This window comes from Centruroides vittatus, unplaced genomic scaffold (assembly GCF_030686945.1).
Source record: "Centruroides vittatus isolate TY-2023 unplaced genomic scaffold, ASM3068694v2 scaffold_464, whole genome shotgun sequence".
In the NCBI taxonomy this organism is placed as follows: domain Eukaryota; kingdom Metazoa; phylum Arthropoda; class Arachnida; order Scorpiones; family Buthidae; genus Centruroides; species Centruroides vittatus.
In genome coordinates, this window is record NW_027122710.1 from 1,724,222 (window position 1) to 1,751,213 (window position 26,992).

The 26,992-nt window shown below is 26.5% G+C and overlaps 1 protein-coding gene across 2 annotated transcripts in view; it reads right to left on the reverse strand.

Moving 5' to 3' along the window:
* The window catches only part of LOC136989320 (ataxin-7-like), a 155,884-nt gene that overhangs the window by 70,702 nt on the left and 58,190 nt on the right, over positions 1-26,992 (reverse strand). Inside the window, exon 3 of one of the 2 annotated variants that reach the window (XM_067287444.1) lies at positions 25,958-26,062. In XM_067287444.1, the coding sequence (XP_067143545.1) occupies positions 25,958-26,062 (105 nt within the window). Of the gene's footprint in view, positions 1-2,236; positions 2,819-25,957; positions 26,063-26,992 lie in introns of those variants that run through there. The other variant, XM_067287445.1, reaches the window with a different exon arrangement.

Sequence of the window (26,992 nt, forward strand, 5' to 3'; positions counted from 1 at the left end):
AAAAAAATATCAATAATTGTAGGATTACATTTAAATTTTTAATATATTAAAATTATTCATTTATTAGATGAAGATAACTTTAAATTTTTCTACAATCATCTTTATATTTGTTCTTATTCAAAAGCATTAACTAAAGTTCACAGATTCTTCATTGAGAATTATAATTAAAAATACTGATTTTATTTTGGGATGAACTTAAATAATGTGTCATAAATATTTTGATTAGCTACAAGAATTTGTATCTTCAGAATCTTATACATTAATCTAACCCAACATAAACTTAAAATATTATCTTTAAAACAATAGCAAATCATATTTAATATTTACAGTTTTCAAAAAAGATACAAACATTGAACAGATATATTACAGAAAATCTGATAAGTTTGTTTTTCTTTCTGCAAAACTTTCAATGCTGAAATTCAAGTAAGATTAAAATTCAAAGTTTTCTAATTATACCGAAAAATACTCAAATATATTTATGAATATTTTTCAGAATGTGTTGAGTATTTATGAGTTGTGCAATTCTTAATTCAAGAATACATTTAAATTAGTAATTATATTAAAGATCTAGAATTAATTTTTATTTCCTTGAAATAAAAATTATTTTTCTTTTTCTTGCTTATTCCATTTTGTTTTCAACAATATTGCATATGTGTTAAAAAAATATATTAAAAAATTATGAAAACAGCACAATTTCTCATTGTGTTGTTTTAATAATTTAATTCTTATAAAATGCTAAGTATTATAAATTAATTTATTTTGTAACAATTTATTTATTTTATTTATATCTATCAAATATCATAGCATGTGTTTATTCACTATTTATATTTATCAATTTTTTTATACAGTATAACCTGCGTAAATTGAAATTGCACCGTACCAAATATTTTTTCCAGTTTTAAACAAGTGTTTTTTTAACACAGAAAATCACTCTGTTTTGGAATATATTTTCTGTTTAGAAAGGTTTCATTTTATTCAGGTTCTGTTTTGGACAGATTTTACTGTATAAAATAAAATTATATTTGTAGCCTATATTTGCAATATATTTACCCGTATTAAAACTAGAGTGTAAGTTAAATTATTAATCGATGTACTGTACATAATTACACAGAATAATACTAAGTGATTATATTCATTAATATTTCTCCCATTTTATAAAATAATAGAAAAAAAATCAAGTAGTAATAATGCTGCAAATACCAACTGAACAAAATTTTAAAGCTTTTATGTAATTGAAAAATATGTTGAAAAATAGAACTAATGTCGATTTATATAGTTATAATTAATACAAATCTATACTATATAAACGCTTTCACAATAAATATTTTTAATTGCATTGTAATAAAGGTTTAGTGAATCATTAAAATATACATACACTCTTAAAAAACAGTACTTTAAATAAATAAATATATTCCGAATTATAAATAATTACACACAAATACGATAAAAAACAAAAATTATTTTCAAATGCCTTTCTGTACACAAACAATTCCCCCAAAATAATTGAAATCATTCTTACATAAAAATCCCTATGCATAACATTTAAATATTAAACTTAATAATTCTTTAAAAAAATACTCTAATTTAAAAAGAATTAATTAATTTCCTATCTTTTAATATTTAAAAAAATTATTATTATTATTAAATAAATAAATTACATATCCATTTTAAAATATTTAAAATATAAAAATAAATAATTTTTAATTTATTTTTGTCTCATTAAATCAAAATGTCAATTTTTTTAGTACACTAATACTCAATAAATAAAATTATGAAACAGAACATTTATTGAATCTTTTAAATAATAATAATTTCCTATCATATGACACTAATTTTATTTGTGTAGATCTTCAATAGAAAATGTGATAAAAAAAACAAAATGATTTTCTCTCTGTATGTATGTATGTACAGTACATATAAATATATATATATATGTGTGTGTATGCGTGTGTATATATGTATGTCTGGTAGAGAAACTCGCGGTTATTCATCGCGATGGCGTCCGCCTTAGATAAGTAACGGACGGAAGTCCATTATCAGATCATCCGATTCCCGAAGTAACGACATTTAAGACGGTTATACCACTTCCACATAAACAGATCGTTTATATTATTAAAGTGATAACGTAGCTACGAGCGATATACGAAACGTAATACGGAGCGATTATCGCCGTCGCGGGGGTTACGCTTTTTTAAAAACGGCATCGTAACATGGTAAGAGCAAAGTGGTATCTTACTGTCAGGTGTAAACAACTATGTCTTTACGGTGGGATCAATGACGGTCTGACAGTCTAGTTTACTCCACTGGATCACGACCTTTAAGCAACACAGATCAATGACGCTGTTGCACCGACGTGTAGTCTCTGCGAGCAAAGATGGCAGGTTGCAGGGGGAGGGGGAATATGTCACCGACACACACGCCTCCTGACGACAGCAACGAGAAATGGCAACCAAAACAAACGTCTGGTTGCCGGCCGAACGGGAGGAGAGAACAGGGGGTAGCCCGGGTCACATTACGCCGCTTCCACATAACACAGCTGACTGTTTTTACACTCTACCGGTTTACGGCCATTTTCCACTTTTATGTCAGATTTCGCCTATGACGTAACAACGCTATCTTGCATACGATGTTTTTTTTCTTCTCCCGCGATACGCGCGCGTGTATGTGTGTGTGTGTGTGTATTTATGTACGTAAGACCGCTTTTGTTTCCTCGCTTACGTCGTGTACAAAAATTTGGCATCGGCACGAAAATAAAATTTAAAAAAAAACTCGAGCCTATCGTTAAAATATTTATACACCTCATCACTTTATTTCAAATAGCTTTATACAGTTTAATTCAAAATATATATTTTTTTCAGTTTAAATGGAGATATATTTGTTAAAATTATTAATAGATGTACAGATTATGTAAAAATTTATATACGTAATAAATTATATTAAATATAATAATAGCTAGAACAAACAACCAGTTACTGTTCATAGTAGGAAAAATTAGAAATACAAATTTTAAAGTATTTAATTTTTAATCACGATAATTAACGAATTAAAAACAAAAAAGATAACTAGATACAGTAGCTGTGTACTGTATAAACGTCTACTATGTAATTTAAATAATGTATATACCAATGATCATTCATAAAAATATATCCAATTAAAAATTAAAATGATAAACATTCCAACCATTTACTATTGGAATTTTATTAATATTTATATAACGTTCTGCGTTTAATCTTTTACTTTAAAAATTTGTATAGAAATATATATTTAAAAAAAATAATAATAATTTTACTTTGTGCAGCTTTTAAAGTATTGTCAGTAATAAACAAAGGCTTACAATAAGAAAATAATACTAATTTTAACATATTAAATTATATAAAATTTAAGAAATTAGGAATATTTAGGTAATTTTTTAAATTTTCTTCCATAAACACAAACTTTATCAATTTTTTAATGTATGTTTGTATGAATATTTTGTATCCTTATATTTTGTCCTATGTCAATTTGTATTGTAAGCATATGCAGTGTTGTACTCCTAAGAGTGCACTAAATAAAGTTGGTGTTCAACATTAAAAAAATTCCCTTCGAATTTTTTATTCATTGATACGGTTATATTAATTATTGAATGGCAGTAATATACCTTAAACTTTTTGCGGGTTGTTAAACAATATACGAATGTAATTAATCAGTAAAAAATTACTTTTCATCTACCTATCGATTTTAATAATTCATTATTATAAATTACGCAAGATTTTACGCTTGAATAAGACTTTAATTCTTCAAAATCTAATAAACTTGTTACACGATGAAATAAATTATGACAATTATGTTTTCATATTGCTCAATTTTATATATATATAGCTCAAATATAAGAGATATTTTACACTTATTAACGTCTACATACATAAATCTTTCGAAGGATTTGCGAAGGATTTAGGAATTTTATTAGTAGTAATAAATAATAAATTAAATAACCGATTTTAAGTGATTATTTATAATGATTAAATTAGTAAATTTAATTTAAAAAACTTTCACCAATCAACACTAAAATTTTTATTTTTTTCTTAATACGATAGCCTTAAATGTCATTGAACGAAATAATTTCTACATGCCTGAGAAGTTATGCCAGCAATCGTTTGAAAATCTTAAAGAAAATTGATTTGTCATTTCTAATAAATGACGGCAAAATATTTCGAAAAGATAAAAAAAAAGATAAAGAATACTTTTATACGTTTGCCTCAAAACAATTCAGTTATTCTGTAACACGGAAATTCATCGAGAAAAAAATATAAAAATAAGTAAAAATTCCAAAATTATGTATACATATTTATAATTTAAATATAGTTGCAATATTCGATGGTCTGCTAAGAATTTTATAGCAACTTTATGACCTTATCGTCTACTTCCCCCCTCTCTGATTATCTTATCTACATCTGAATTCAAAAAGCATTTCTTGTAATATAATGACTGAATTATATATTATATATAAATATATATATTTTATAATATATATAAAATGTAAGTATGAAAAAAGCCATTAAAATTATTAACTTTTACAAGTAGTTAAAGCATGAAAAAGTATCAAAAATAACTAACAACTTAATAAAATAAATTTAAAGAGGTTTCGAATGTACGTAACAATTCAGAAAAAAAGATCATTTATTTATACAAACTTGGCAAAAAATTCAATAAATTTATTAATATCGTGTAGAGCGGGGATGGTGAACCCTTTTAAATCTGCGTGCCAAAGTAGACCTACTTAACGTTTTAAAAACAAATGAAGTGAATACACTTTAATTAGATTAAATTTTTAAGAAGCAGATTGAGAAAATGATAACGATACACTGAACTATATACGAAATCTTAACCAAAAAAAAAAAAACTCAAATTTATACAGTAAAAACATAAAATAGACGAAATCGTATATGGTATGTGTCCAGCAAATTCTATAGACGTGCAACTTTGGGCACGCCTATCATCCCTAGTATAGAGAATGATTATAGGAATAGATAATAAATGTATGAAGTGTATATGTTTATAATATTAAAAGGTATAAATCGAATATATGAAGGTGCAACCCACTATAAATGATGCGCTTTATATTTCAGAAACTATAACAAATACACAAATAAACATTTTCTAATTAGTCTTTACATGTTACAACTATTAAAAAGAAAAAAGAAAAAAAGCAGTTTTTATTTCGATTTGTGGCACAAAAATGTAACGTGAGAAAGTCTCAATCAAAACTCCTGACGAAAAAAAAATTCTAAAGAAAATTTCTAAACAAGTAATTCGTTAATTTATCATTGTCACAATTTAACTATTTAGATTCTAGCAATGACATTTCTACACTTAAAAAATTCAAAACAACTACTTGAAAAAAAAATCAATAAAATAAATTATGCAAAACCGGTGATCATCATACTCGAAAAAAGTGACATTCTTTAAAAATAATTAAACATTTTTTCAAATAAATTTAATTATAATTACATAAACGTTGAAAATATCAAACTAAATTTATGCAGAAAAATTTTTTTATAAATATTTCAAAACGTCAAAAATTAAACTTCTTGACATTAAACGACCAGAAACGGAGAAATTTAATAGTTTAAATATTTTAACAAACGGATAAAAAAAATTCTGACGCGAAAAAAAGCGAATAAACGAAATTAAAAAATCTTCCAGCTGAATTTTACATTCAAAAATATATATTTTTTTTTATGTATATATATTTTACGCCTCCTTCGAACCTTCCACTTAACTAAGGAGGCGAATCATACAATTTAAGAATTACCGTCTGAAATTTAATACAATAAGCATAAATTATTTCGTAACCTAAGAATAGCTTCGTTTAATTTCATGATACTTGCGTAATATAAAAAACAATTTTTTCACGTTTTTTTTTCTTCTCAGATTATTCGAAACGTTGGGGAGTTTCAGCACGACGATAAATTTCTACTATTAAGTTCTATAACACAACAATACAAATTCATTTACGAACCAAATTACGCACCTCGAAATAACGAAACTGGGTTACGAAATTTTAGTTTTAAACCTCAAAATTTTCCATAAAATTTGCATAGTTTTGATTCATGAAATACAGAAAAAAAAAACGGGCCTTACACTTGAGCCTGGCTCAGGACTCAATTAGATCAGAGACGATCAAACTTAGGCCAAAAATAAATAAAATTTAAAAAATGCACGTTAGAAAAAGAATGCTAAGCAGAGTCGGTAATTTACAAAATCATTTAAGGACTATTAAAATTATGCAATTTATAGAAATATTGTAATTTCAATTGCGCTAACGAACCATCAGCAAGATTTAACTACTGCACCGAGCTTCGATAGAGTAAATATTGTAAAATTAGATACACACGCGTATTAAATACTGCGTAAGAAATTCCACATTCGTGTGAACTTCTTGGGAACTTAATTCGCATCTTTAAACCTATTAATGAAACTCTAATTAGACCTGAAAGGTTCGGAAAGGGCGTAACAGCACCGATTCACCTTTGACACTGAATTATGTGGATCAACCGGTGTTTATTGATCGCCCAATCTTAATTATCAATCAATGTCATAACGACGCAGGGAAAATTATCCGATAATTCCTGTGTTTGACATATACGTTATGACTTACGATATAATCCTCGGGAATCGGTATTAATTTGCAATATTCCTGGTCTTTAGATATATTTTCGATAAAGTTTTGTATAGTTAATAATAATAAAAACCAATTTTTTTGGTAAGTCTGCCTGTAAATTCACATGAAGATAAATTTATGAATGACAAGTGGAATTTAATTCGGGACATCCCAGATGAAATTCGCAGTAATTATGCAATCACCATAGATGTGTGTTAAGGATAAAGTATTCTTAGTCGTGAGTCATTCTTGCAATTTTCTTAAATAGAAAAGTGCTACTGAATATTTGTCAAGTGATATTTTTAAGCTCATTTCAATATTTTAAATTGCGCAATTTGAAATTTTATATGACTTTTTGAGAAAAATAATGAACTAATTTCGCTTAAAACTCCATCTTTTTTTGTAGAAAATGTGATATTTTAAGCTCTTTGGTGAGTCAATATTTCAATTAGGGTAGAATTAAGTCGATACTTTGTGTAATTTTAGAACAAATATCAGAGTATCGTTATAACAACTTTAAAATCTCGGCAGCACTACAGAAATTTTAGTGGTTTACGTCTTTTTAACTCCTCTGCTGACAATATAACGATTGCAAACGATGAAAGACTTATTATTATTGTTTGCATCAATAATGTTTACGAAAAAATATGTAATATTTTCTTTGATATTTTGTATTTGTACAAAGAATATTCAGATCTTTGCCAACTTTTCATTCAAATGTTGTTCTTTATACTGATATTTTCGAATAAATATACAAAATACTACTCCTGTAGTCTGCTTTCATGTCCTGCATGAACTAGAGCGCCTTGGTAACCAGAGCAGCGACTACATACGCCATGTTTTATCTAAGTTTTAAGAAATACATTCGAGTTTACTAAAATTTTGGAAGAAAATAAGAGAGATATTTCGGAAAAACTAGATTTACAAGAACGAAGACGGTTCAAATTAGCTATAAAAATTCTTAATGAGGGTATCTTTAAGATGGAAGATGAAAATAGAGAACTCTAAAAGCGGCAACATTAAATTTAATTAACGATCTATCTCGTTAGTTTATAAATAGTTCTGCACTATCATGACACAACTTTTACACATATATTAAATGAAGATTGGCTCACTTAATCATGAACTTTATATATTTCTTTCCACCAATTAAACTGGTTAATATACGGAAGTACAACTCATTACAGAATTATAGTTAAAGCATTCATTTGAATTCGACTATTGGTATGGCAAACGCAATTACTAATGAACTATTAACAGTAAGTGCCCACTTACAATAAATAACTGTGGATAAGTTTCAAAACAATATTCCTAATTGACAAAATAAACAATTTATGAAAATTCGGGAAATTAGAAAATAAACCAGAGTATATCGGGCTTTACTTGATTACGAAAATTTATTTTTATAGAATTATTATTATTGCTTAAGTTATCAACTATATCAACGTTAACTAAAGCAGAACTACATCTAAAAATTCGATTTTACTACAATTTTTACATTGTAATTGATTTTAACAGCTTGATGGAATGACAAACCTGAACCTTTACGATATTCTTATGCATTTATAATATAAAAACGAACATTGTGAATATTTTCCACTCAGAAATTCTATTAAATTCAAAACGTATCATACTAACTAATAAAAGAAAAAAGATCGTTAATGTCATCTATAATAAAAATTTCAATTTACTATTGTTCAAGTAGAATAACCACTGAATTTTCTCTTACAGTAATAAACCTTTCACGAGTTACAAAATGTAATTTAACTTCAACTTGTCACTATAATAATATTTGGAATATATTATTTACTTTTCATAAAAGTATATTAATCCACAATTTCTAAATTGAAAAACACTAGATTTATAATCTAGTTTATTTGATCTTATCAAATTAATACGCATTCCCTTCCATAATATTGGTTAGAAACGTTGCTACATATTAAATTTATTAAACTGAGTATCTAACAATCTATTCAAAAAAGTTAAATATGTATTTATCTATATTAGGTAAAGGGTTCTATACCTTTCAACGTATCAGCACCAAACTTAGTACGAATATTCTTCGACACCCTAGAAAAAATACGGTAGAGTACCAACCCCTTAACTTAACCACAAGCAATTTTTTGTGTTTTGCAGTTTCATTATTGTAAATACTCAGGTCAATAAATGTATATTTTAAATACTAGGACCATTGTTTTTATCGTCCTCTCCCAACCCAACCACACCAATCCCCACCCTCAAAATGCTGAGCACACGTAGCTATTAGCATATAAAATAAAGATTCCCATCCATTCCTAAGCATGAACACATACATATGCTTCTGACAAGATTTTTTATCCATAAGTGGGACAAGAAACAGTTTCATATCCTATGTTACATACGAATTTATTATAATAAAGTTGTATTTAAATGAAATATGACTGCAAACGTAAGCATTTCCATCATTAATATTTAAAACATGCATCTTCAACTGTTTAAGATGCGAAATCTTGTTCTGTACAAATATTTATTCTAAATAACTCTCCAGCATTAAGAAATAATAATAAATTTTCTCAATAACGTGTATTGCATCGTTAGAAATCGTAAGTGCAAAAATTAATTTCGTTTTATAATGGGAGAAAATTGAACTTCCAAAAAGATAATCAGGAATGCGAGCTAAATCATTAAATGAGCGAAGAATCAAACGGTATACCTATATAAGAGAACGTTTATTGATTGAATACTTAGTTAGAAAGTTTCACGTGAATAAATGATCAATAAACGCATACCTCGAAGCGTCATTGATTAAACAGATTACAAATTATAGGGTTTGTAAACTGTTTAATCTATGTAAACTATGTAACGCATTAAAAATCTATAGCTTTTTAAACTGTTGTGAACAACATTAACTTAATCTATGACTCAATTAATGTATAAAGAAATATTTTGAAGAGCTTTCAATGATCGTTAACTTATATATTATGAGAGTATCATTAAAAACATTTAGAATTTGAAAATATCTTGAAAATAAAGAAATAAATCAGTGAAGGTGACAGTAAGATATTTAAATCAATTTTTATTTAAGATAGTAAACAAAATTAACAAATTTTATGTTTACGAAATTAATAATAAAATTTGTATGTAACAGATCAAATACAAGGAGAAGTACACAAGAATTTGTGTAAGACGGAGAAAACATGTTACTGTTGAATGGATAAAGAGAAGATCAATACGAATAAAATCTAAACAGTATTAAGCGTTATTATTCTATATTTAATAATAAATTAGTAAACTTTTTTTCATAAAACTGCATTTAAAATCTGAATCTTCGGATTTTGCTTTCGATAACGTAATTAGTAAAGCCACAAATGAGATGCATAATAAATTACAACTTGGCACTCATATTCCTGTATTACATTCTAGATTTGAATTTATATTTAAAACTTAAACATCACGCAGCTAACCAATTTGTTAAATCAACGAAAGGAATAGTTCAAACATTTAGGACTCTCATTATTGGTAATAAAACTTGGTTTTTTTCCTTTTTTATAATCCTTGATGTCAGTGACATCAAGGATTACAACAAAATTTTCTTTTGGTAGCTAGATACTACTAGAAGATGCTATCTCACACATCACGACATTGAAAAGGATTTTGTTTTTCTACTCGTTTTGTTAATGTGAGGCATTAGCACGCTATGAACTATTCACCAATCTCAATTACATTGCAAAGGATCTCACAATCTTAATACACACTGCGGTATATCGGAATAATACAGTGAGAGCCTCTATAATTCGGTTTTTGATTTCATCAGTTTCTTCTTTCTGAATTCATCATAATTTGACAAGGTGTGTCTTCGATTCTTTTTCAATCTGTGACGAGTTAGTGTAATTATCCAATAAAAATCTCTAATTACATAAGTAATCGTTCGTTAAGATACAATCTAACACTGTTGTAGTCAATAATAATGTTGGATTAATTGGCGATATCAAAATTAATCTATGTAGTTGTTTTCATTTTTTTTCTATCTTCCTTAGTATTTATTCTAAAAAAAGACAGTTTACACTTCCATATAAAACTATATAAAATAATGACATTACATTTGTATGATTTAGTATAGTACTTCTTCAGTTCCGTTTTTGAACATACGCAAAACGTTCTAGATAATATTTTGGGGACATTTTTAATATTAATTTTACAACGAACAACAATGGAATAAATGTTATAAAATTGACTAATTCCACAAAAATGTAGAATTAAATTATTTGCAAAAAGTAGTGAATCATAAATTAAAATTTTCATCTTATATACTTATAAGAATACAAACTAAATATTACATTTTCTTGACTTTAATTTTATATGATTCTTACGTAAATAAATGGGAAAGTATGAATGAAGGACGACGAAGAAAGCTCTGATCCAAACTAAACGTGAAAACCCTAAGAACGTAAAGTGATCGGATTCGAACCCGCATCTTTTAAGGTAATATAAATATTTGGCTACTATGAGAAAGGGATATTCTGACTGCATCTCATTAAACTTTAGGAACATTTTCATAAAGCTTGTTTCGTATGTTTGCAGCCAAATATTGTTTATACATGTGCATTCGATCAGTGATATGATATATATATATATATATACACACGACTGTGATTTTCGTTCGACAATTCCAGTAGTACAGGTACATATCCTCCTACATTTACAGCATTTGAAGATTATGCAGCTATTTTCTATGTTAAAACGTAGCATAAACCTGTGTTTAAACTTAATTTCACTAATATTTTCTAACTCTGTTGACGAGTTTCTCAATTGAATATTTACAATTTATCAAATTTACGTAAAACCATCGTATTTTATTAGTAATTTACATTCAAAGAATGTTTAACGTTAAATCGAAAATTGGAACATCTTTATAAAGAGTCCAATACTCTCTCTCTCTCAGTTCTTCATATGAATATTAATTATAAATCAGAACAATTAGACCTTAAGTTTTCGTCATGGCTAGTTAAAACTGTTCGCCCAGTTTTAAGTATTACTCCCTATGTAAGATATAAACTCATATAGTGGATACTCCATCATATACTTGATATAACAAGTATATGATGAAATATCCATTTAATGTAAAAGAAACCTTTACAGAATCAAATTCTGTAGCATGAAAATAAATGAATTAAATATGCCATATTTATGATTTCCATCATCTATATATTGATACATTCATTTATAAATTAAAGTTGTATTTAACCAAACTATTGTGAAAACCTCGATATTTAATAGCGAACGATTGCTTAAAGATACGTTCAAAGAAAATATGAATTACATGAATTTCTTTTGAAAAGGACAGCTCAAAAATTATGTTAATGACTAATTTAAACGCTTTGACATAAACTTGATTCACATTATAATACCGCTAATTCAATAGGTGTACAGTGGTGCCTCATATAACGTACTTAATCCGTTCCAGGTGCACGTCCGTTAAGTGAAACGTCCGTTATACGAAACGCATTTTCCCATAGAAATACATGTTAAAACATCTAATTCGTTCCGCAGCATAAAATAACCGTACTGTATCATTTAAAAAAATGAACTTGGGGTGCGTTCTTTTATTCCTCCGCGTAACTCTTCGCGAGCGACATCAGTTTAAAAATTCCTGCGCAACGCGTTCCTAAATTCCGGTGGGAGTGCGCGCCGTCGAACGGCAAAAACGGCCGCTTGTAGCAGTAGTTTATTGTGGTAAGCAACATGGTGTCCTCCATGGCTCAGATAGTTTCGTTTCCGGGTACATTATGTAGTTTTATGAATGAAAATTTGGAAATTGTGAAAGCGCAAGTTAGTGCACGCGGTGATGTGTCTTTACGAATTTTTTTCGAATGGTAGCCCGCATTCTAATTTTTTTCGTGGCTATTTTGAATGCGCTTTCAACAAATAATCCATTTTATGGTTAAATTTTACAGTTGGGGCCCTTCTTTTGCCTTTAAAAGCTCATATTTTAGAATTATAGATTCCTCCATCACGATACTATCGATAGTGCGGGCGCCGCCATCTTTCTTTCTTTCACCGTCGTTCCTAAATGCCTACAAACAGCAGCGCACTCCCGTAGTAGCGGAGACGCAGAGCGACCGCTATTAAAGAACGCACCCATGGAGCAGTCATCAATTATGCCGAAAGTCCGTTGTTCGCAGGCAGTCCGTCGCTCGAGTCACGTAACGGCCAAACATAAAGTCCGTTGTTCGCAGCGTCCGTTATTCGAGGCGTACGTTATACGAGGCACCACTGTATTATTAAAAAATAAAAACTGTATGATTAAATTTACGTGTTATTCAGACATTCTCATCTGCTTAAGCTTTTAATAGCCTGCAGAAGTTGAACGCCAAATTATCTGTTCTCATGATCCTCAAAGAAAACAAAGGGAATTTCTTTACAGACGTCATCGTACTTGGCAACTCGATGCGTTTGTGTGTCAGCTGTGATACAGAGTATCGAATAAGTTAACAAAGATACAATTCCTATACATTACATTAATTGGAGTGCAATTTTCAAATTGCACACCTATACGTTTTCAGTGTCCGCCTGTCCTTCGTTAATCTCGAGAACGGAATTAGATAAATGAAAGTCGAGACCAGATATGAAAAGCTTACGGTGTAGGATGCCCCGATTAACTACATACAAATTTCCGGGCTGGGCGGAAGTTACGTAATTCTTAAATTAAAAAATGATTAAAAAATTTCAGTCCGATATTATGCCGATGTCGCAATTAATAATTGTTCGTTGTATATGAATTTTCAATAGATTAAAAAAGCATCATAGAAAAGCTCTAGAAAGGATTAAAATCTGTTCTGAAATTTTTCAAACTACAGAAGAAAGATTTATCTTCCCGATTCCACATACAATTATCTTAAAACCAATCCATTTACAGTAATTTGAAAAGAGTAGCTAATTCGAATTTAGTGTTTGATAACTGAATCATTTATGTAATGAATAAAATATAATTTTAACGTAGTTTACGCGATTTTATATTAAATGGATCCCATTAATAATTTTATTATATGATGAAACGTTTTTAATTTTAAATATTGTAACGTATAGATGCCATGTAGTTTCCAATATCCTTATGCGTATTCACACTATATATAATTAAATACTTACGAACATAGGCTATATATTAAATTGCGATAAACTCGTAATATCTACATGAATGCATTAAAAACAAAAGCAATGAACGAACAATGCGTATTTACTAAACCTACTTGACAAAAGCTAATTATTAAATCATAATTTACGATCAATTACTCGTTTAATGAACTGCTTATTTAAAATATAACGTTAAAAACAATTATATATATATATATATATATATATATAGTTTAGTTTCATATTAAATGCAAAGCGGTAGGCAAAAATTACAATAAATGATAAGCTTCGTTACGTAAACAAGCAAGATATAACAAAGACTTAAATTTAATGAGATCTTTTCTTAAAATATAAAAGTAATTAAAATAATATATTTAGAAACGAAGACTACTTTCAATTTTTAAATAATAATTCCGTAAATATGTTCATTTTATAAATTTTTTAAAGCAAAACCGAGAGATATAAATAACTTTTCGTAAAATTATTTCCAATCCATTTTTGGTGGAGGAGAAAAAGTCAGATATCGAACAAATCCTAAAGAAGACAGGAATGAGTTATTTTCGACAATAAACAATTTCTGAGAGGGGAAAAAATAATTCAAAAATTAAAATTGTGCAATATCAGCAACAATTTTATATATGTATATGATCTGTAATATAACGCAATTATTATAATTTTAACCCAAGAACCCCTTCAATTTTCATAAATTAGTCTAACCCTTTCAAAGTTAATCACAAAAAAAATTAAGCATTTTCACTGCTTTTTTAAAATCGAAACTTCCCGTAACATTCTAGATATAATTCAAGAGTCTACACACACACACACAGACACGCACACGCACACTCCTCAAGTAACATCGAATCTCCCAAATATTTATAAAATGTTAAAATTTCGAATGATTGCTGCGCTGGGAAAATCGTCGTTTACACAATCGAATACGTCGCTAGGTGACATTTCGGCGCAGGAAACGATGAATGGTCATCGAACTTGATGAATAAAATGGCATTTAAAACCGTCAAGATTAGTAAGAGATTCGAGAACCGCCTTTTTCTCTTCGGTTAAATAGCCTTAGGGACGATTCGCCACTGGAATCGATCCATGTCAGAGTACAGTGCAACGCTTCTTCCCGTTACCTCCACTATATGAGATGGTTGTAGACCCTCTATGACGTAATCTTATTCAGTATGTCTACAATTCCAATCACCATTTACAAGATATTTTTGGGGGCAACATCTTCGCAACTCGATTATCCGTATACATATTTTTATCGGTTTAATTTATTTATTCCTTCCTTTATTATCGATAAAAATTTCAGATAAACCATTTAAGATTAATCGAAAATAATATAAAAGAAAGAAATTAACTTCTGGAAATTGAAACAATAACCATTAAGACAATCTAAAAAAGGTATATAACAGCAGAGAACCATTTTGAAAAAAAAAATCAAAAATTTACGTGTATTTCTTTTTAATATTGGTAAAGATAATTTAAAATTAAAATTGATTTAATTAATTTTTTCAAAAAAAAATTATTTTACAAGCTAATTTAAATTTTAATGTACTGTATTTTGTAGATTTTAATACATATTAAATTTATTTAACTATTTTACACTTGAACCAAATTAAATAATAGAAAATTTGATAATTGTCTACAATTTCATATTTATGGAAAGGAATAAAAGAGGAAAATATAAATATATATATATAACAAGACAAAACTGGTTTGGAAGTTGACCTTAATATAACTTATGTCACACAGCATTGGCTAAAAATTGCACAATTTGATCATTTCGTCGTTTATTTATTTTGTAACAAAATTTGTTTATAATTGTATAGACTTCTATTCATTCCTATTTTGTAATTGATATGGCAAAAATACTATAATATAATTAATTGTGATTAATTTAAAACAAGAATAATATTAACTTTACTCAAAAATTTTAAATATATTTCGCTAAATATTCATTATTCAATAAAAATTTCTTAAAATCGTGTTTCATATCGAACAATTTTATGCTAAACGATGCTCTTTTAGGGCGTGCTATATTATTATTATTTATTTATAAGTTTTATAAGTGTTTAATATTTTGAAATTAATATTAACGAAACAATTTCAAGTGAAAAAAAGCAAAAAGAAAGTACTTGATATTATTTTTATATTAATAAAATTACGAAATAGTAAAATGCGGTCACTCTTATATTGCCATCTGGTGAGAATAATTTGTACTTCCAATTTACATGATATTTAAAAAAAATCTACATTTAAATTTTTATTTTGTAATTTCTTTATTTATAAAATAATATATTAACAAAAAAATCATTTACTTAAAATACTGCATGCTACTCATTACAAATTTAAAAAAAAAAAAAAAAATCCATTTTTCTCTTAGAGTGGTAGTTGGATAAATGAATACATATGGCATTTAATTTAATAAAATATTTCACTTTATCATTATTATTTCCATAACATAAAATTTCATTCCTCTTACTGGAGGGAGATAATTGTTTACATTCTTCCTCATAGCAGCAAAGAAGCAGTTCTTGACATTAAATTAGTAAATGCTCTCATTACTATTTTAAACATTCCTTCTTAAGTAACAATAATAATACATTAACTAACACAAATTACACACAGATCTTTGAGTACAGTAAAATCAAATTATTATCCAATTCGGAAATTCAAGAAGAAAAAATTTTTTAGAAGAATGAGGTTTTGAAAATTTGCAATTAAATAACTTTATTACTTGTAATTCAAGCAATAGACTTCATTAACAGATATTATGTTTATTGATATAAACAGGATAATTAGTAATTACAAATGAAATAAAAACATTGTTTAATTTTGTTATATTGTAAATAAAATTTTAGGTTGTTGATCTGATCTTACTAAACACAACTGATTTAGAAAAAATATTCCTTATTAATTTTACTTGAAATGACTTTTATTTTATCTAATTGCAATTAATTAATCTTAATTTTATTCTGATAAATGATTAAACATGAACTGATAACAATTTATTAAGCATTTCTTAAGTAAAAAAGATAAAATATTTTGACTTAAAATTTTCAATGTGTTTCACAACACAAAGAAAAATGCATTAATTATAAATCTTTCTTTTGAATATACGAGGGCTGTTACTTTTTCAACCTCTGATGGATCATAAAACAGAAATGTAAATAACAAAATGAATTTATTACCAAAAGTTAGGTACAAACATGGTTATTTTTCAACATAATCACCATGAAGATTGAGGCATTTGTCTATCTGTGGACGAGATTTGAAATCCCTTCTTCATAGAATGTTGCTGCTAATGACTTGACATGGGCCCTAATGTTGTTTTGAAGATCGTTAGACTCGAACCTCTGTCCTCCTCGCCACTTTTCCTGTTCAGGAAAGAGGTGGAAGTCGCTCGGCGCTAAATTGGGGCTATACGCTGGGTGTTTAAAGGTGGTGAAGACTTCCACCCAGCTTGGAACTTTTTAACTGTGAAGACTTCCATCTCTTTCCTGAACTGAAAACGTGGCTAGTAGGGCAGAGGTTCGAGACTAATGATGATCTTCAAAACAACGTTGTTAAGGCCATCTCAATTCACTGGCGGCAACAATCTATGAAGAGGGGATGGTAAACCTCGTCCACAGATAGACAAATGTCTCAAACTTCACAGTGATTATGTCAAAAAGTAACCTTGTTTGTGCCTAACTTTTGGTAATAAATTTATTTCGGTATTTACATTTGTCTTCGTTTCATGAACCATTGGAGGTTAAAAAAGAAACAGCCTTAGTACTTTAACTACACATAAAAATATATAACTGTACTGAAACTTATTCAAAGTAAAATTTAAAATTTTTAATTTTGCATTTTATATTGTGTTTAGAAATAGCTGGTGATTCATTTATTATAAAATAAAATACTAAACTCAATTCCAATAATAAAGCATCTGTTGTAAGTTCTTATTTTAAAAATTATCCATTAAATGATCCCAAGCAAATTTAATAATACATAGTCCAGAACATTATTCTGACCATACATTAAACAGTTAATACGAGGCATATCATTGTATTTAATGTACAGATTTCATTTAAGTCAATAAAAACTAAAAATTCAAATAAATATTAACTATAATGACTTCTTCATATAGCTATATTAAAGCAGTACAGTGGGTGATCAATTAATGAACACTTTCGCGAAAGATTTTTATGTTAGGACAATGAACACCTCAAAGAATAAAACACAAGGAGAAGTGATGTAAAATAATGAATACCAATTGGTCTTCCCTTGTCTTCAGACAACAATTCAAAACTTTTCAGAGTGTGGGAGACGTCGACATCGACGCTCAACCTGGTATATACTGATCAGATAGTATTCCTCCGAACTCCAATTCCAGCCTTTTATTTTTCTGACAGAAACAATTCTTTTGTAGTATTCACAAGACTGTCAGGCGGCACTCGTTAAGTTTTGTGTCTGTTTTTATTTTCGAAAGGTGAGAGTATAATAACAAAAGTAGAGTGGGCAGATGTCTGATGTTGCTGAGCAGTATGGCTTGAACAAGTCTACAGTAGGCCACAGTTCAATCTTATCTAAGAAAGATACAGTATAATCAAGATGATTCAAGCAGCTAAAGGAGTAACAAAAATCACATCTGAGAAATAAAGAACATTGAAGAGCTCATAATGGAACCTGAAACTGATCTGACGACAAAAGAATGCCAAGAACTCTTGAATGAAGACCAAGAAACTCGGCAATATATTTTCTTCTGAAAAAGAGGCATATATATTTTCTTCTGAAAAAGAGGATTAATGCCAATATCTGCTATTAAACATATTTTGAAAAAGTGGGAGGATGTCAGAACAATGGTCTTAGAATGGCATCCAAACCAGGTTGAGGTTAATAGGTTTGGGGATCTCTACAATTACAATGCTATTAATTACTTATGAAAAAATCCTGAAGAAAAGAAAAAAGCAATCGACATTAGACAGATTCTTTAACCCCCACAAATGGAAAAAACACGACTAATAAAAATGCAAGACTGTGTATATATGTATTTTTATTATTACATATACATAAATGTAGTAAGAAAGTATGTGTGTATGTGTATATATATATACACATATATATATATATATTATTTTTTTTTTTGGGGGGTCTCAGAACAAATTAATCAAATTTTCATGAAAACCTATGGTAAATCAATAATTGGTTAACGAACAATTTGGATAGCAAACAAAGTCTTGGAATGGATTATGTTTGTTAACCGATCACCCACTGTAATTCTAAATTACCTAAAAAAAAAAAAATCACACAAATAATATCTAGAAATTGTAATCATGATAAACTATACGAAAAAAATCGAAATTATTGCATGTGCTGTATGTTGGAACAATTTCAATTATACCGTTTTCATTAATAGGAATTGTATAATTGATGTTTATTTGTATAATAATTGTATATATATACAATGTTACCAACCAAATGCAATTTCAGGCCAAACTAGTTTGACCTAGGCTAAACTGATTTGTACTATAAATAGATGCCAGTGTAAAAAAAAATAAAATGATTTTGTGTAATTCGAAATGCCACCACAGTACACCCTGTAAAAATAAATAAAAAGATAAAATATTTTATATGTTATGCTAAGAAGCACAAATAAGTTCATTTTTAATTTTAGTTTGACTAAAAGTTATTTTTATTATTTAGTTTGAATTTTTGAAAATATTTTCGAAAGTTAATTACCTTTAAAAGTGCATGGCTTAATAAAAAAAAAAAAAATACAAACTGATAAGCACTAATTAGCTTACACTCAAACCTGTTTTTGTGCGGTCTTTTTTTGTGCAATCTGTTTTGTGCGGTATATGAATTTCAATCAAATTGGTATACTGCACAAAAAAAATTGCACAAAACAAAATCGCACAAAAAAAGACTGCACAAAAACAGATTTGAGTGTATTTTTATTTTATAGTTTTGTACAAGTGTTGTTTCACTTCTAATCAATACCATTTTTGGTTAATGTTACCCTAGGTATCAAAAATGGCGGCTTGTCTCTAATTCTAGCAATCAGAAGATGGGGAACAGTGGGGACTCACATTCTAACCTAACCTATTCTAATAATTATGGTAATTTATTAGCTGTGCATAAATTGTGGTAAAGGTCAGTGAATTGCCTAAAAATCATACAAAGTGCCAGCATTACATCTCAGAAAAGATAGCATACAAGACACAATACAGCTCAGAATATCAAGAAAACTAAAGAAGAAAAAAGAAAAAGATTCAGTTTGTCATTGTACAATGACTTCTAGTAACAATAACAATCTTACCACTTTGGAAAAAGTTCTTAACCTTAATTCACTCTGAGTGAATAGCTAAAGCAAAAAGCAATTTTTATTCACTTAGCAAAATTAACCCTACACCCAAAGTAAAAAGCAATTGCAAATTTTAGGCAGCCTATCATTTGCAAGCAAGCGAAAACATCATCTCGAAAAACAAAATGGCCACTTCCGATATTCCGTCATTAACTGCATTTGTTTATTTATTGAGAAAGAAAAGTAAGTCAAAAAGAAAATGATGCTGGATGAGAGAAATATTAAAAATTCATAATTACAACATGTACTGTACTCTATTGAATGAGAAAGTTTCTGTAGCCATCTTGAAAACAACAAAAACCACGTGACAACTAGTGGGAATACGATTGGGGGCAAAATTTTTCGCTAATGAAAAAGCTTGACAGTTCTGAACTTCAAAGCAATTCAAGAAATGGTAAAATTCGCTGGAAACGAAGTCATGTCTGACGTGTTTTTCGCTCTGTTGTTTGCTTTTGCTTTTGAATCGTGCTCAGTGTGAACTAAGCTTTAGTGGAAATCATGCTCCAAAGTGGATATAAGTAATTAAATATGAAGTAAATTGTCAAGGAAGAAATGGAATTTAAGATATAGTTGAAAAACTTCTAATATGCTATTATTGATTCAACATGGACATTTAAGCATAAATGTGACAAAAATGATTCCCTTTAAGAATGCAGCAAGACTTCTAAAGAAGACTACCAGCAAATACCATTCTTTGAACATAATTAAGTACAGGAGAGAATACCTTTTTAAAATAAAGACAAACATCAGTGATAAAGGAATAATAATATGAACATATATTTTTGAATTTAAAAAAAAAAAATAATTTATTTTAGATGTATTTGATCATTTCTTGTTAATTAGTTTAAATAAAAGAATATTAGAAGAGATTATCCCTAAAAAGTAAAGAATAATTAAGGCAAAAGAATGAAATAATATAATCTTTAATTTTTCAAATAAGAATAAAATTGGTATGTTTATATCTCAGACAGAAGAAGAATGTGGATTTGAGTCCAATTTTAAGTCCATTTTTTCCAGACATTTCTAATTTGATTTTGAATTAAATTTTAATAATGTTAGTACAAGATGACAGCTAACTGTGTAACACCAGAAAAATTACTTGGATTGATAGTAGTTAGCAAAGTTATAGCTCAGAATTAACCTGGTGTTTAGTGATTCAATTAACATAACAATTTTTGGCTGTTCATATATATAAAAAGAAATCACAGTTATGCATTTTTCATTTGAAAACTAAATTAGAAAATTTTCATGTAGCTAACTAAGTTCTATTCAGTTATTTTTGTATCATCAGTTCTGATATGTAATATCTCATGAAACACATTTGTTTTTCATTGTTATGCAACACTACAAATAATCAATTTCTTTGCCAAGAGCCAAACAATTTATTTTTACTATGTTAACAAAATCAGAAGGTTGTGACAACTAACTGAAATACAAACACATCACAAAAATTTAGAAAAAAATTGTTTTTTTTTTTTGTAACTTTAATTAAGGACTTATAAAACACCGTGAGATGAGAAAAACACAATTTCCAATTAAATTGTTTTTTTTCTCTTCCCTCAGTATAACAAGTCCTAGTTGACAAAAACATCCAAAATGGACAAAGGTATAATATAAATGTATTACATTATTTTAAAATGTTAAATTTTTTTCATATTTAAATTTAATTGTCATTACTGAAATTAATTCATAAACCTATATTATATTTGTTATACTATACTTTAAAGTATATTAGAAGTATACAAGTTCGTTTTTTTAGTAGTATTAATACATATTATAATAAAACTTAATAATAATAATTAATTTACAGTAATTCTTCACAATCTGTTAGTTTGATTGTATTGATTTATTAATACTACACAAAACTTATGTTTTGAATGTTATTGTATAAAATAAAAACTGTTTGTTATAGAAAATTTTCAAATCAAATAGCAACTTTTTACAAACATATAATGTATATAAAAAGTTGCTGTTTGATTTGACCATTTTCACAGTGTCACATAACTCATTCCAAAATTTAAAAAATAACTGTTATCAAAATTAAAAATATACTAAAATATCAAAAATTTTTCTTTGTAGGAATTCCCATTCATTTTATGTTATGAATCAATATTAAAAAATAAATATTTTGAATGATGATTATGAATATAGAATAAATTTTAATATTTTTAATGATATAAAAAAAATACCTTAAATACTAATAATATCAATATAAGTAATATTGTTAAAAATATTAATTTTAAAACTTTTAAATGAAAAAAATATATTTAACCTTAAAAAAATAATAAGAATTTTTGTTTCAGATGAAGTAAAATGATTTATTAACGCCAAATGATTCCCAGATTAAATCAGGTTACATTACCACTACTGATAAGTAGTGGTAATATAACCCTGATTTAATCATTTGGCTTTAATATAATTATCAAGCTTTGAGATATTTATATATTAAAATGCTGTTCACCAGTTTTAATTTAAGCATTAAATCTATTATCATAACCTATCTAAAATTGCAATCATACAATCTATTTTCTCCCAGCATTATTTAGATGTTTCTTCTTTTTTCAAAACAATTTTCTTTTTAAATTAAATTAAAATTTGGAAAATTAATTTCAGATTAGTCAAATCTCTTATCAATTCTATCTATCATTATATTACAACTAACTTTAACTACTTTTGTATATATGAATTTATTATTTGTGTTTATAAACATAAATCAGATCAGCTTTCAATAAACTGTATCTTATAATTGGTTACATCATTTAGATTTTGCCATTTAAATTTTTTGCATTATCTTTGTAACAGTAAACTCCATGATTCCCAAAAAATTCAAATATCATGTGTGTGTTTGTAGGTATGTCTGTGAGCATGTGTTCAAATTTGTTGTTCTTATTAAAGATTCTTATGTTTCAGAAAATGTATAATTTAAATAAACTGCTGACTCAAACTGTTTAGTATATTCATGGTTTTTAAGATTTTAAATTTATTTTTGATTTAGAGAATTTGAGAATTTTATTAAACTGAAAATTAATCATGAAATCATTGATTACTAAAAAATTTATATACTAACTTAAATTCAAAATATTTATAATGAACATTAAAATTTTACATTCTCAAATTTAATTTTTCCACTGAAGATTAAAAAATATTGACCATGAAAACATTTTTTACAGTAGTTACTTAATGAAAAATAAAAACTCTGCACAATTAAAACAAAGCAAAAACAGACTGAAATGTAATAAATTACTGATTTTTATTTTAATAAAAAAATTTAGACTTGCTATCTAGTATCAATTGTTTTCCAACAGACAAACTTCCAAATCAAAACAAATTTAAATTTATGCTCTAAAATTTATAAGTTTTTTTTTATTGTTTATCTTATAAAATATGAGACATCAACCTGGAAATTAATTATAATTAAATAGCATACATTTTCACTTGCATTTAGCTGCCATCTTCTGATTCATTATTTGACATTTATATAATAAACATCCCAAAGCTTGATGTATTGATACTAAATCAAACTATTGCCGTAATTAATCAGGCTAATTTTTATTTGACATTTAATTAATAAATAAATTTTCAAAATGTTGTATACATTTTAAAGTCTCGGTTACTCTTAACAGATTATTAATTTGTTAACTTCTTATTAATAATTTACATATAATTAATGATCAGATAATATATACTGCATAATTTACATAACAGAATACCTAGGATTGCTCAGTAAACTGCAAAGAATTTTATAAAATATTTTAAAATATTTTATAAAAATTGTGAAAATAAAAAAATTCCAAATCCATGTCATTGATATCAAATATTTAAACAATGTATACACTTTACTATAAACATAAAATAAGCAAGAATAGAAGAACGAGCTTAAGAGTACAAATAGTAAAATTTTTAATCCTTATTGAAAACATATCTTATATGAATTGTTCATTCCCTAACATCAAATAATCTATAATAATCAATTTATTAATTAGGTTTTTCACATAAATAACATCTATTCTATATCTTTATTGTTTACTATTATTAATAAAATTTAGAAAATATAATGTAACCATTTTAAAAATATATAATGATCCATAGTTTCTGCACATGTACAGTACAGCATTCTGAAATTGTACTGTTCTTCACTCTTAGAATCTATTACCTAGATAGTTAATTATAATTTTAGCTGTATTTGATGTTTCTAGTGTATCACATTATTGAATACCTTAAATAATGTAATTATTTAGCATCATAAATTCCAATGCTAACTTATAGATGGAACTGAAAAGATCAAGTATGCCCAAATAACAGTTTTAAAATTCTAATACTATTTAAAAAGAGTCTGTTTTCAGAAAAATTAAAGGTTTAGATTGACAATACATGAGATTAGATATAGTAAATTATCAAAAAAACATCATTTTAATGAAATATTTATATATAAAATATATAATATATATACCAAAATTTCAAACTTATAAGTTTCATATAAAATATAAAATCCAGTTTAATCATTTTCAGTAATTTTTAAGTAATTAAAAATGAAAATAACAAAAATCTGATTTAGTATGCATATATAAACATCTCAAAACCAGACATTATTAGCTAATGCTGTAACCTATAAGTAACAAATTACTTAAAATTTAATTATTAATGTAACCTAAAATAGCCTGATGAATTACAGTATCATTTGGCATTGATCTGGTATACAACTTTCTGTTTACTCTGATAGTGTAAAATGTGTAATAACTTTATTTTCATTAAGTTACATAAAATGATAACCTAACAATCATGTACTTGGTATGTAAACAAAAATTCAATGTTAAAATCTTAATGAAGTAAGAACTGATCTGCTGATTGAATCTTAAAATAAAATTTCATATAACAATTAGATATTAATATGTAAAATATATTTTATGACTTCTAAAATATATTTTAATTCATTTTTGACAATACTTTCATTTAAAAGAAGCAAAAAAGAGTAATGATTATAAATACAGAACAGTTTGAGTATTATCAATTTATTTGTATTGCAAAATAATTTTTGAATTATTTTAATTTTTTGCAAATTGTAAGGTATTTCTAGACTGTAAAAATCATGGAAATTAACAAAATTTGGCATCATTATAATAATAATGATAACTTCTAAAATTCTGGTTACCAAATAGATTACTTAATCAAAAACATAATCAAAAGCATTTCTGGTCTTTTTATATAATAATATATAATTATGTATTTATTTTGTATTATACTTCATTTGATTTTATTTGTTCACCTTTTATTTTATTGCTCCTAACTTGAATTTTTACTTTTTAAAATTTAAAACAATTCTATTTCACTTATTATGTAAAGTGAAGATAATCAGGATTGAAAACATTTCTGATTAAATAATCTATTTGTTAGCCAAAATTTTAAGAGCAGTTTACCAATATAACTTCAAAATCAGAATTAATTTAATTATTATGCCTTTGTGTCCTTTTTAACTCTATTTAAAATTTATTTTGTATACTAGTACTTTCTATATATTAACAGGACTTATTATACTGGAAATTATGGATGCAGATATTTAGTCTTACAGATCAAAAATAATGTTCTTTATTTAGTTCACCTAATCTGTAAGACTAAATATCTGCATCCATAATTTCCAGTATAGTAAGTCCTGTTAATATATAGAAAGTATTAGTATGCAAATAAATTTCAAGATCAGAAATTTATGTATTTATTAATAGACAAAGATTATTAAAATAATTTTGATCTGAAAGTTTTGTTATAACTATATATTAAATTCTGGATTTATGTTGAATAAAACATGAAATGAATCCATTTTATTTAAATATTTTAATAAACTTATTTTAAGTACGTACCAATATGATTCTTTAATGCTTGTGGTTTAACAACATAACCACACAATTCACAGACTACTAAATAAAATTCATCCCAGGCAGGACAAAATCCAAACAAGGGCATATCTGTAAATATTGTAAATATTTATATAAGTTAATTATATTTTCTTTTAAATTTCTTTAAATAAATAAATAACTTACTATAAGGATTAAAATAAAAGAATTAAAAGTATATATATTTATTAAAATTCAATAATAAATTATTCAATTATAAAATATATTTTAAATACTTAAATTCAACACACTATAATGAAAAAGAGAGAAAAAAAATAAATAAAAATCACAAAATGATTTATTTAATTATTTTCATTACCATGTGATTTATACAAGTGCTTACAATAAAAATATAAAAGTACTAAGTACATTTGTATTTTTGTACATTTATAAGAGAACTATATAATTTTAAATACAGGTTAACAATCACTTAAAATCTATTGATATTTTGATAAATTTTTATTTTATCTAAAATATTAAATAATGAATAAATAAATCTTAATTGTTGGTATATTTATTAAATACATAAATATTTAAATATCTGTCTTAAATTTTTAACTCATTTAAAATATTGAAAATTTTAATGAATGTAATTTTTTGTTTATCTATCTATTGTTAATCTAAACTGAAATAGTTACAATAAATAATACACCTTCCATTTTTCCGCATTTGTTTTAAATTAGTACTTTAAATTCTTTTAAGCAATCATCATCAGCAAACAATATAAATTATACAAATTTAACATATTACTTCTATCAAACAGACAAACTGTTTGATTTGTTTAATTTATACTATTTGCTAAATCTGAATGTAAAAAGGGTTGAAAATACTAGTATTAAATATAGAATGATGGAAATTAATAATGTATAAAAGTAATAATTTTATTAAAGCATACTTAACATCTATAAACATTAATAATCAGATGTTATTGACTATTACACTAAAATTTGAAATATGTGAGATTACATGTATAAGTGTACTTATTGAATGTTCTAATAATTT